The sequence below is a fragment of the Neophocaena asiaeorientalis genome, unplaced genomic scaffold (assembly GCF_003031525.2).
Source record: "Neophocaena asiaeorientalis asiaeorientalis breed wild unplaced genomic scaffold, Neophocaena_asiaeorientalis_V1.1 scaffold91, whole genome shotgun sequence".
NCBI lineage: Eukaryota > Metazoa > Chordata > Mammalia > Artiodactyla > Phocoenidae > Neophocaena > Neophocaena asiaeorientalis.
Genome location: NW_020173198.1, coordinates 1,447,109 through 1,459,210, shown reverse-complemented (window position 1 = coordinate 1,459,210; position 12,102 = coordinate 1,447,109). Strand labels below are relative to the sequence as shown.

Here is a 12,102-nt window from a genome sequence, read left to right as displayed (position 1 = left end):
TCCCAGTCACGCTCCTCGGAGTGGCGCTCCCTCCCTCACCTTTGAGAGACCCTTCGGGGCTCCCCATTTCGTCAGGACTTTGCACATCCCGGGGCTCGAGGCCCCACGGCGACGCCTCCCGTTCCATCCCCGCCGGCTCCCAGTGCGGCGGCAGTGGCGATGGCGGACGATCCTGCGACCCGGTCTGAGTGCCCCGAGACCCGGGCCCTCGCCGCCCGCCCGCTTAGCGCCACCCAGGGGACCCGGCTGTCCAGCCCCGGCCCCTGAGGCCGGACGTCTTGACCCTGGGCCTCTCCGGCCCGCTGGGCCCCTCCCCTATCCGCGGCCCCGCCCCCACCCACAAGGTCTCGGCTTGCCCTGGGGTCCTCACAGGCCCCCACACGTCGTGACCTCGGAGATGAGAGACTTCACGACTCCCCTTGCCGCCCCCGGATACCGCTCCCCGCCCGGGACCCCGACGTCTGGCCTCCCAGCCCCCGGGTGGGCTGCGGCTGGCCGTCCCCCTCCCTCCGCACAGGAAGTGTCCGTCCGCGGCCAGTTTCCCCCGCTGGCTAGCGCCGCGGCCTCTCTAGGAGCGACTGGAGGTGGAAACTCGTTGGCATTAACCCTGGGCTGGATGGCCCCGGCGTCGAGGTAGGGGAGGACTGGGCGCCCTGGAGCCGGCGGGAGAAGCTGGGGCAGTTTGTATGCCTATGTCCTAGGTCCTGTCCTCCCGGGGGCCTATATGTCCGTCTCCCGGCCCTGCGTCAGTCAGTGCCTGTGGCCAAGGGCGAGGCAACAAGCGAGACCAAGGTCAGCGAGAAGGAGCGGCGCTTCCCGGTGCCAGCGGGGGCGGTGTCTAGCTCCCCACCCCTCCCGGGCCTTGGGGTCAGCTCTGGCCACGCCTCGGGACCCCACCCCGCCCCTTAGGCTCATCGAGGCTCTTGAGTCTGGAACCCCCCACCTCGAACTCCACTCCCCCACACCGGCGCGCCCACCCCCAGTCCTCCTGGCCCCCTCCGCTCGCTGTTTCTCCTAATCTCACCCTTCCCCCTTTAGGGAGGGCTAGGATCGTTGCCAAGGAAACAGGCCTGCCTCCAGTTTCCAGAGGCACCGCCCCTCCCTCCCAGGGAACTCACCGATTGGTCGGTGCAGCGCGTGCTTTCACCGTCCCGCCTCCTCCCACTACACCAACTGCTAGGCGTTAATGGGCGCCAGGGAACGCGAGGCACCTTTCTGATTGGTTGCAGGGTGCGCAGGCCGGTTCCACCTCTTCTGTGCTTCAGAAGTGCTAGCGGGAGGAGTGGGAGGGACGTCCCTGGCGTCTCCCTTCTTGTCGAGCCTGTGCTTTCAGACATTTTCCCGCCCTCATTTACCCTTCATTAGGTTTTATCTTTCTGAAGAATGAAAGACAAGGCATGTGAGGAAGACACCCTTGACTCCCCAGTCTCTTCTCACACTCTCTTTCCCAGCACTTTCCTTCTTCCTACAGGTTCCAGGTGCCGAAGTGGCCAGTCGGGGGGGATCCTGCCGCAGAAAGAAGGTTGTTTCCTCTTCTGTTACCCTGCCTCTCCCCTCCACCTTCCCCAAAGACTGAGTTTAACTCAATCCCTTGGAGCCTTTGTCCCTGGTTCCTGGATTTTCTCAGGAGTGGAAGTGGATAGGAGAGAACCACTCTCCAGTCCTGTCTGACTTGGATAGAGGCTTGTAGAGGAAGGGAACCTGAGAAACACTGCCCTAGGTGCAGCTTTGAATCAAAGGAAAAGTGACCCTGGAAAGACAATTTAATAGGATCCAGTTCTTGTCCTTCTTCTACCCTTGCTGCTGAAACTAATTGGTAGTGTTCTTTCTTCTTTTTTTTTTTCCCGGTACGAGGGCCTCTCACTATTGTGGCCTCTCCCGTTGCGGAGCACAGGCTCCGGACGCGCAGGCCCAGCGGCCATGGCTCACGGGTCCAGCCGCTCCGCGGCATGTGTGATCCTCCGGACCGGGGCACGAACCCTTGTTCCCTGCATCGGCAGGTGGACTCTCAACCACTGCGCCACCAGGGAAGCCCTGGTAGTGTTCTTGACAATTAATGAACCAAATTCTCTCTGTGGGAGTGATGCAGGAACCATAGTTTGTGTTTTCTTGTTGCCTTACCAGACAAAGGAAAGGAGGAAACTACTTAGGAGGAAAGATGGCATCTTCCATTCTCCTGAAAGGAGATGAGAACAAGAATTTGGAGAATTCCAAAGGAGAAAAGGCTGGAGAGACGCGATCTCAGTTCTCAGTAGATGCTTACAGACAGAATCACAGAGATACCTTCCTACAAATAAAGCAGGAGTCCTTTTCTGCCCTCCAGAGGATCAGCTTCCAGCTCCATGCCTCTCTCCCATCCCACTGTCTGTCCTAAAACCTTCATGAAGAATGGCTCACAGGGTCCAGCACTAGAGGGCCCATACAGGCGGAACACCCTACAAGTGCAGTGATTATGGGAAGAGCCGGACCTGGGCCACCTCCTGGTCATCCCCAAAGCACACAAATGAGAGACAAAAGTCTCCTTCATGAGACACTTTTCTCTGACCTCCTACCTGCTTACCCACCAGAAAATTCCCACAGGAGGGCAGCCGTCCCCTGCAAAGTATGTAGCGAGTCCTCCAGCCCCAGCTCTGACATGGTCCCTGCCTGCACTCTTCATAGCGTGGGCCACAAGCCCCACGAATAGCAGAAGTTGGGCCAGGGCTTCAGTCGGCTCTGGCACCAGTATTTCCAGGTGGAAATTCAGTCTCACTAGTACCTGGCTGACTTCCAGGCAGCCTCCTCCGGCACCTCTCCTCTCTATGCAATGGACCTTCGAGAGGCAGCCAGCCTCTGCCGGCCACATGCCCATAGCAGGGATAGGCTCTAAGCACAGGGAAGACTCTGATGAGGGTTCCAACTTGACCAAGTGCATGTCCTGAGTTGGGCAGCCACTTTGTCCACAGCATCACCCCTCAATGTGCAGCAGCACTGGGGCAGTGTGCAGCCACAGTTCATGGTCCAACCAACTTGGCCCACACCCAAGAGAGTCCCGACAAAGGTTCTGTGTGAGAGGGGCTTCTGTGTGATCTGCTTCCTCCCTGCATGCAAAGGACAAGCCCTCTAAGAGGGCTTCTGTCAGATGCTACAAGAGATGCCCAGGTATATTCAAGAAGCTTTGAGGTACCCAGAAAGAGACCAATCATGACACAGTCCCCTTTGGGAAGAACAAAGGAAATGGGAGTCTTTGTGTATGGCGAAGTCATCAGCTGGCCTGACACATTTAGAACAGGCCCTGACACCAACCCCTACTCTTGTAACGCTAAGAGCAGCTAGAAAATAACATTTTTACATCGTTCAGAGCAGTGGTTCTCTCAAACTTTAGCAGCCATAAGATTCCATCGCTGGAGATACAATAGACTAGGGACAGGGCCCAGGGAGCTAGCTGCATTTTGAAGAGATAACTGCATGTGATTCTGTGGCAGAAAGGCCTTACTTTGAAAAATATTGGCCTAGAGCAGGTTTTAGCTTCTGAGTCATAAACATCTTTGCATGTACTGTTCCTAGAAAGATACACATAAACAAATATTCCCCCCAAATTTAGGGGTCTTTGGAGCTCAGATCAATACTTATGCTTTACATGGCTTGGACAAACTAGAAAGGGGCCATGTGGTCATGGCCTTGACCTCTCACTCTGGCCATGTGGATGGGGCTCATGTTTTCACTGGTGCAGACAAGCATTTCTCCTGATGCACCAATGAAGCCCTAGGAAAACCCTCTTCCTGGCTTAAATTGCTTCAAGGGCTGAGCCTCAAAAACCTGTGGTAGTGGAGAGAAAAGGGAGCCTTACCTTTAGGGGAAGTATCCGTGCCAAGGAGTGAGGAGCTAAGAAGGGGGTGAGGCTGAGGCTTAAGCGTTCCATGATACTCAAATATTAAGTGGGGGGGAAATTGGGTCACGAGGGCAGGAAGCAGAGTTGGTTCTGGTTTGGGGGCCCTACGCAAGTCTTGAAAACTTCAGAGCACTCAGAGAAAGCAGTAATTATACCTTTAATTGGCAAGCTCAGACAGGGTCCAGATCTGGCTTTGAGGCAGACCTGAGAAGTGGTATTGCAGGCTGAGCTCCCCCCAGGCAGTGCCGAGGGGCAGGGGAAGGATGGGTCGGACACTGGCTTCTCTAGGGGAATAAAAGCTGGTACAAAGGTAGCTACTACTGCCAAGGTGCCTCTCCTCACTCCCAAGGTGCCTCTCCTTACTCCCACATTCCCCCTGTGACAGGTGGCATATGAGCCAATCCTCCTGGTGCCTCTCCTTACTCCCACATTCCCCCTGTGACAGGTGGCATATGAGCCAATCCTCCTGGTGAAGTTTAGTCTAAGAGAGATCTTGGTGGGGTCAGATTGGAAGATTAGGTTGGAATCAAGTCAATCCATCACTTTACCTGAAGTGTCTTTTCCCCAAGTTTTGTACCTCTTCCTTTAGAAGTTTCTTTAGGTTGACAAATCTGGTTTCTTCCTAAGGCCAGACACAGGGCTGAGTTCTCAGAAGGGAAGTGCACACAGGCCACCGAGGACATAAGTCCTTGCTACTCCTACTTGAGGGGAAGGGTCATCCTGACCAGAGGCAAGAAAGGGTCTGCACATGGCTGGCTGCTTCCATCACCTGGACAAGGCTGGACTCTGACCACAAAGGAATGAGTGGTAGATGGATGATGGAGTCACAGGGTGATGGGGGAGGGATTCTGTGCAGAGCTTGGGAATATAACCCCAAATGTTCCTGGCCTTGTCCCCCTTTGCTGGTGATGGAGGTCCTAAAGAGAGTGAAGATGCAAGCTTTGATTGTGTTGGCCCTGGAACTCTCATCCAAGGCTGCTTTCTCCCTTGCCTTGTTGGCTATGTGGCTGTTTTGTCACTCATCTTGTACCTGGGCTTCACTAACACTGGGCTGCTCTGTCCCTAGTCTAGGTCAGTGCCTGGGTGTCATCTCAGGGAGTGGGGAGATGCTTCCAGAACCCTGGCTGAGACACTGACAATGAACTCAGGAGTGGTATGGTAAAGACAGCAGGAAACAAAGAATCCTAGCATCTCACTCCGTGTGTGACCTTCGACAGGTTGCTCAGCTTTCCCCAGTCTCAGTGTCCCCAAATGCAAAAGGATGGAAAAGCTAAGATCTCTTCCAGTTCAAAAATGTGATGAGGCCCTCCTGGCTGGGCCTAGAATAGCAAAGCCTGAGCCATAGGGCTCTCCGAGGGAGGCCCAAGGAGTACTAGAGGGGTCTCTCAGGCCCCTGCCGTTCAGAAACAGGAAGTGCAGGTCAGCTGAGTGGTGCTGAGGTGGAGACACCACTCCATTTGGGGCAAAATATTCAGTCCTGACTGCCTCTTCCTGATGGGCTGTCCTCTCCAAGCAAGATGCTTCCTTCCATATGCAATTATGAGGGTGAAATGAGTTGATGGACAAGACAGTACTTTGTAAACCATAAAATGCAATACAAGCCAAGATCTAACATAAAGCCTCCTTTTACTTCTCTCCTGCCACCCTTTTACAAATATGCTCTCTACCTGAATCCCTGATTCAAGAACAATTGAATGCTGTAGACTACAGTTTGCAAACTCAAATGACTACAGGAACCCAACAGGTCATGTAAATGAGTAGGAAAATGCCAGATGGAGAGGGCCTGCTTTGCCAGAGATGTTGGCGAGCCATGATGAGTGCCAGCTGACACTGGTCAGGAGGTGACAAGGAGTGGCAGGCATGCTGAACTGGAGAGCCTGGTCTCCATCCAAAGGGGCAACTGCCCCTCAGCTCCCACCAATTGTGGTTTTGTGGGAGCTCAGGTGGAGTTGCCAAATCTTCAGATTTTTCAAGAGAGGCCAGAAACCTGGTTTTCTGTGTGAAATATCCTGATTTTTAAATCTTAACCAATAATGCATAACATTTAAAAATGCTGGCTGGGCTAAAAAAAAAAAAAAAAAATTAAAGGCTGCTACAGACCACATTCAGTACCCAGCCATCAGTTTTTAACTTCTGCAGTAAAGTCAGTGGGTAAAACAAAGTTCTCCACCTCAATCCTCTTAGAAACAGCCTTTTCTTCCCCGCAGTGAAAGTCTAGTGGGGGTTCTAACCTCAGCCCTAACTCAGCAAAGGGGGCTTCTAGAGTCTGGGACAGTAGGGAACAAGGTATCAGCAGATGAAGCTCGTGAGGGCCTAAGATGAAACAGTCCTCCTCCCCCAGGTCCAGCTCTGGCTGGGAATTCTGTGGCCTCCGCGGAGCTGCCGGAGTTTCAGGCCCCTGAGGCCACCCTGGGCCTCAAACAATGTCTAGATCTTTACCCTTTGCCTTGTCACTGCTGAAGACATCACCCACACTCCTGGAATATCTCTGGGTAGTGCTGGAAGCCCACGGGTGGGTCCAGGTCCCCTCGGCCAGAGGCCAGGGGTACAGGCAACCCACTGGCACCCCGGCCCCTGCGCCGCCCCGCCCCCGGCCGATGGACCCACTGGTGCTTGGCCATGGCTGACTTCTGGCCGAAGCGCCTGCCGCATTGCGGGCAGGCGTAGGGGCGCTCGCCGCTGTGGGTGCGCCGGTGGGCTGCCATCTCGGAGCTCTGCCGGAAGCAGCGCCCGCAATCTGGGCATGGATAGGGCTTCTCGCCCGTGTGGGTGCGCACGTGGCGCCGGAGGTCTGAGGCGTGGGCGAAGGCGCGGCCACAGTCGGGGCATGGGAAGGGGGTCTCGCCGCTATGGACCCGCTGGTGCTGGTACAGGGCGGAGCTCTGGCTGAAGCAGCGGCCGCAGTCAGCACAGCTGTAGGGCTTCTCGCCCGTGTGGACCCGGAGGTGGGTGGTGAGGGCGGAGCGCTGGGTGAAGGCCCGGCCACAGTCCGGGCAGCGGTGGGGCCGCTCCCCTCGGTGGATGGCCCGGTGCTTGCTCAGAGAGGAGGCCTGGCTGAAGCCCTTGCCACAGTCAGGGCAACTGAAGGGCTTCTCGCCCGTGTGGGTGTACAAATGCTCCACCAGGGTGGAGCGCCAAGCGAAACTCTTCCCACACATGTAGCAACCGTGCCTCTGGTCTGCCCTGGGGACCGGGGGATGGGCACAGAGTGGTGGGCGACCCCGGCGAGGCACCTTCGATGGCTGCTCCCAACCATAAGAAAACCCAGCAGAAAAGGGTTTGAGAGCCGTCAGCCCGGAAGGCTGAGCGTCCACAGAAAGGATCTTCCCCAGTGCCTCGGTCCCTTCTCTTTGTCCTTCCTCTTCCTTGTCTCTGGAACCTGCTGGGAGATAAGGGGAGAGCTCAGACCCTGGCTTATCCTGGTCCCTGATTCCCACAGCCCACATGGGGACAGAGAAGCCTCTTAGATACAAGCACCTTCTGGACCCACAGCTGCCTCTGGGCCTCAGCTTGGTACAGGCAGGGAAGCTAGGAGTGACACATTTTCCTTAGCTGCACAGGATGGTAAGAAAAGCTGCAGAGACAGAGAGAGAGGGAAGGAACAGGGGCACAGTACATTCTACCTCAGGGCTGGGGAAATGAGGGTCAGAGGGATAACAATTTAGCTTGATCACGGAGGATGAGTGGGATGGTAAGGATGCAGCACAAAGAGAGGCACGAAGGTGACTGGCATTGACAAGTTCAGAGGGGCTGGGCACTGTGCAACAGGTGGACAGGATGAAGTGGAGGAAGAAAGCCGTGCAAGCCAAGAGAAAGGAGGCTGCTACAAAAATACAACAAAAAGGAAGTAAACTAAAACAGAGGAGGTGGCAGAGGAGCTAGAGAGCAGGCAAACAGCAGACAGGGTGATGCGGAGCTCCAAGGAGCTTAGAGACCAACTAGATGTGAGGGGCTCAGATACCGCGGAGCTGGGAGTGGAGAGGCAGGTATGCCTGGGTCACACTCACAGCCCCTTTCTAGGCTGAATCCAGAGCTAGGCAGGGACCAGGCATAACAACCTTAGCTGGGAAAGCAATTCAGGGAGGAAACTGATGAGCAGGTAAGGAGTTGGCAGAGGGTAGCAGGATGGGTCAGACCCAGAGGAAGTCCCCACGGGACAAAGTACCCACTACTTCACCTGTGTCTGCTTCTCTAAGACACTCTCCCGTCTCAGGATCCCGGGCATCTGGACCCCACAGTTCGGCCTCTTCCTCCACCCAGGAGATGAGGGCTGGCTTGGTGCCTCGGAAGCCTGGGGGAGAAGAACGCAAAGCCCACGCTGCGGGGGAAGCCGCCGCCCAGGGTCGCGACTTTCTGGGGCCTCCCACTCCACGTGCAGGACCCAGAGGTTGGGCGGGGTGGACGGGGTTGTGGGCGCAGGCGAGCAGGTGGAGCCTCACCGAGCGCGCCCAGGTGGCCGTAGGTCTCCCGCATCACGTCCCGGTACAGGGCCCTCTGCGCGGGCCGCAGACACCCCCACTCCTCCGGGGAAAAGTACACGGCCACGTCCGCGAAGCTCAGGGGCTCGGGTGTCCCCCCCTGGCGCCCGGCCCCGTTAGGTTCCCGCGCGGGGAGCGGGGCCGGGGGCGGCGCCATCGTAAGTGCCACCCCGGCGGCGGGCCAGCGCCACCCCTACCCGCCGGGGTCCGCGGAGCCTCCGCGATCCAGAACGCTCTGTGGCCCGGCCCGAGGGTCGGGGCGCCGTCGTGAGGCCGGGAGACCAGGGACGGCCCCTCGAGGGCCCACGGGGAAGGCTGAACACTAAGAGCGGGTGGCTGAAGGTGCACCGAGAACCAGAACTGGAAGATGTCTTCCTAAGAGATGGCGGCAACGCGGCCCCACGAACTTCGCTCCCGCGCCATCGTGTCCAGATGACGCCGCCCCGGTGTCTCCAGGTGGCTTTGTCTTCGAGCCCTCAGCCAACATGGCCGCGGCGGCTACAGGCGCCCAAGGAGGCGCTGCCACCAGCCCGGAGGCGGCGTTCCCCAGAGCTTGGCGCCCGGCCCCGGAGGCGCGGCGGCCCGGCTTCCCCGCCGGGTCCCCGCGCCCGTCGCGCTGGAGGCGCAGCCGCGGCCCCGCCCAGGTTTGGAACAGCGACCTCCAGCCCAGACCCCAGGCCGCTCCGCGCTGTTAATTCAGACGTTCAATTTCGTCGCTGGCCATCACTGGGTGACAGCAGGCTTCCCCCAATGTTGAGGGTGAAAAAAAAATGGAGCGGGTAAAAGAACCTTCTCTACTGGAAGCTTGATAAGCCTGAAATTATAGGAGCTTCTGTTTCAGGAGATCGTGGGGGCGACTGGGGAAGAGTAGGGTGAGGTCTGAGAAAGGTCGCAAGGACCCTCTTTCTGTAAGCTTACGCTCCCCCGACATGCCCTACAGGACGTCTCCCGAACATCTCTTTACCTCTAGCTCAAGCTTGGCTCCTGAGCTCCTGATCACAGAGCCACCTGCCACCTTGCCCCGGCATGGATGGCCCACAAGCACCTCGGACTCTGCGTGGCTCAAACTGAACTCATCCCTTTCTTCCCATAACCTGCCCCTCCTGGGGTCTTTGTCTTAGCAAATGGCACCAACTCTCCATCATTTCTACCTCCAAACCCTCTCTCTCACCGGACACATTTATTGACTGTCTAGTCTGTGCTTCCCACAAGCCTTCATAAATACCCTGCCCTAAGAAGCCTTGATATTTTTCCTTTGGCCACTTAAATCAGTCACAGCATTTCACACACTTCATGGACATGCACTTCACATCTTCAGCGGCACTGGCATCCACTCTGGAGCTCTTGTCTGTTTGCCTCCTTCCAAAGGCCCCCCTGAGGCTTCCACCTGACATCCTGTACCCAGTGGCTGCTTCTCCCTAGGGGAGCTGGGCAAGTAAACAGTTGATCTCAGCAGGAGGGAAGGAGAAGACTTAAAACTTCGGAGGGGTCAGCCTGGCCAAGGAGAGAGGCTTGTTGCAGGGTGGTCCGTGGAGGGTAAGGACTAAGGGTGCAGAGTTGCCCAGGGGCTCAACCCCAGCAAGTTCTCTTAGCATCTCAAGCCCCCCTGAAGGACACAAATTAGAAAATTTCCATTAAGAGTGATGGCTTTTTGTCACCTGTCAGTGCCCATCCCTATCAAACACTGGAAGAGCCCTGGGTAGTGCTGACAGCTTGCAGGGGGTCTGGACTCTCCTGGAGAAGAACCCTGGGCAGAGTTTGCACTCCTGGGTCAGACCCTGAGGGCCATGGTACCAAGCTGGTGGGTCTACTAGTGGCCTCTGGCTGAAGCACCTCCCACTGTGGGGACAGTAGTAGGCCTGCTTGCCTGTGTGAGTCAGCAAGTAGCATGAGAGGTACTGCACTAGCTGCAAGTAAAGAATCCCTCTCCAGAGTGCACTGGGCCGGGACTTCCCTGGAGGTCCAGTGGTTGGGACTCTGTGCTTCCACTGCAGGGGGTACAGTTTCGATCCCTGGTTGGGGAACTAGGATCCTGCATGATGCGTGGTGTGGTCAAAGAAAAAAACACAAAACAGAGCGCACTGGGCCAAGTTGAAGGTAAAGGTAAAGCATGACTGCACTTGGTGTGGGGATGAGGGTGTGGTGTGAGTGCCAGGTGTTGAAGCTGGGCACAGACTGAGGGCCTGGGAAAGTCCTGACTACAGGGAGCCTTGGCCACAGGCTCCATGGCCACGTCAGTGTCTCTGACCCCAGAGCCTCACGACAACTCCTAGATAGACTTCTGCTCACCCCTTCCAAACGTGTATCATTTTTCTGAGTGCTGGGAAACAGCAGATTCAAAACTTACCATTTTTCCTGTTAACTCTCCAAGGCCTACGTATGTTCAGGTAATAGAACCAATCTTCACAATGACAGAAGCATTCGGATGGGTACCCAGCCCTGGAAGCCCCCTTCTAGACTGTATTGGCCAGTTGAGGGCTCCCAAGTCAGGGACATTCCCACCCACTCCAGGGCCAACCAGAAAAGATACTCTCAACCAGAAAGGCAGCTGTTGTAGGAACCGGGGACCTGGAAGACAGATGAACTGCCTCCATCCGAAACTTGAATTCACACACTGCCACTGACCTACGGTCTGGATGATTCATACAGTGTGACCTAATCATGTGACCACTTGGATGCCTCAAAGCCAATTCAGTGAGAAAGAGAAGGTCAAGATTGCAATCTCCAGTGGGTGTCATAAATTCAGGTCAGTGAAAATTAGTAATGCCAGCAGTAAAGAGCATATAGATGGTGTTTCTTGCTCAACAAACGTTTTCCCTTACAGCTGACACTGGGACATCACCTCCACTTCCCATCTTTCTGGCTTTCTTTCAGGCTTCCTCCTCCAGAGGATCCTGAGCACCTGCACCCCACAGCTGGGTCTCCTGCTCCACCCATTTGATGAGGGCTGGTTTGGGGTCTGGCAAAACTGGGGAAGAACCCTAATCATCCAATAAACAGTTCTTAAGACTACCTACGCATGCATTTAATGAAAATGTATTGGGCATCTCATGTGTGCCAGGCATTGTTCTAGATGTTCCAGGTATTGGAGACATTGGTGAACCAAGATAAAGTACCTGCTGTAAGAGAGATACCAGGTAGGAGCTTTGCTGGCACAGGTGCAGAGAGGACCTTTGGGCAGGTTGTACTCAGGGCTACAGAGATGGACACAGAGCTGCAGTTTAGAGGAGACTTCCAGCACAGGGCAGAAGAGCTCCAAGAGGAATTTCATTTCTTTTCTTTCTTTCTTTCTTTCTTTCTTTCTTTCTTTCTTTCTTTCTTTCTTCCTTTCTTCCTTCCTTCCTCCCTCTTTCTTTTCTTTCTAATTTTTATTAGAGTATAGTTGATTTCCATACTGTGTTAGTATGTGTTAGTATGTGTTAGTTTGTTAGTATGTGTTAGTATGTGTTAGTTTCAGGTGTACAGTGAATCAGTTACACATATACATATATGCACTCTTTTTTTGGTTCTTCTCCCATATAGGCCATTACAGAGTATTGAGTAGAGTTCCCTGTGCTATATACTAGGTCCTTATTAGTTATCTATTTTATATATAGTAGTGTATATATGTCAATCTCAATTTCCCAATTTATCCCTCCCCCCCAAGGAATTTCTTGAAGATGGCATTTGAGAAGGGCATTGAAGGGTGTTAGAGTTGGAGGTCAGTGTATAACACAGCCGAATAGCAAGAACAAAGGCTCATTAAGCTAGAAG

At 55.2% G+C, this 12,102-nt stretch overlaps 2 protein-coding genes across 3 annotated transcripts in view; both read right to left on the bottom strand.

Moving 5' to 3' along the window:
* Nucleotides 1-734, bottom strand: part of ZNF768 (zinc finger protein 768) — a 3,216-nt gene extending 2,482 nt beyond the window's left edge. The window contains exon 1 of the mRNA XM_024744143.1: nt 40-734. Coding sequence (XP_024599911.1) covers nt 40-127 — 88 coding nt within the window. The 5' untranslated portion in view covers nt 128-734. The remainder of the gene's footprint in view (nt 1-39) is intronic.
* Nucleotides 735-4,009: 3,275 nt separating this feature from the next.
* On the bottom strand, nt 4,010-9,082 carry LOC112399164 (zinc finger protein 764). 2 transcript variants are annotated; one of them, XM_024744144.1, is made up of 3 exons: nt 8,311-9,082; nt 8,049-8,162; nt 4,010-7,253 (listed from the first exon to the last, which is right to left on the bottom strand). In XM_024744144.1, the coding sequence occupies exons 1-3, from the start codon at nt 8,504-8,506 to the stop codon at nt 6,337-6,339; spliced, it is 1,227 nt and encodes a 408-aa protein (XP_024599912.1). In that variant the 5' UTR covers nt 8,507-9,082; the 3' UTR covers nt 4,010-6,336. The 2 variants fall into 2 exon arrangements, with proteins under 2 accessions (XP_024599912.1, XP_024599913.1); XM_024744145.1 differs by having other exon boundaries at nt 4,010-7,250; nt 8,311-9,060.
* Nucleotides 9,083-12,102: the final 3,020 nt, after the last annotated feature.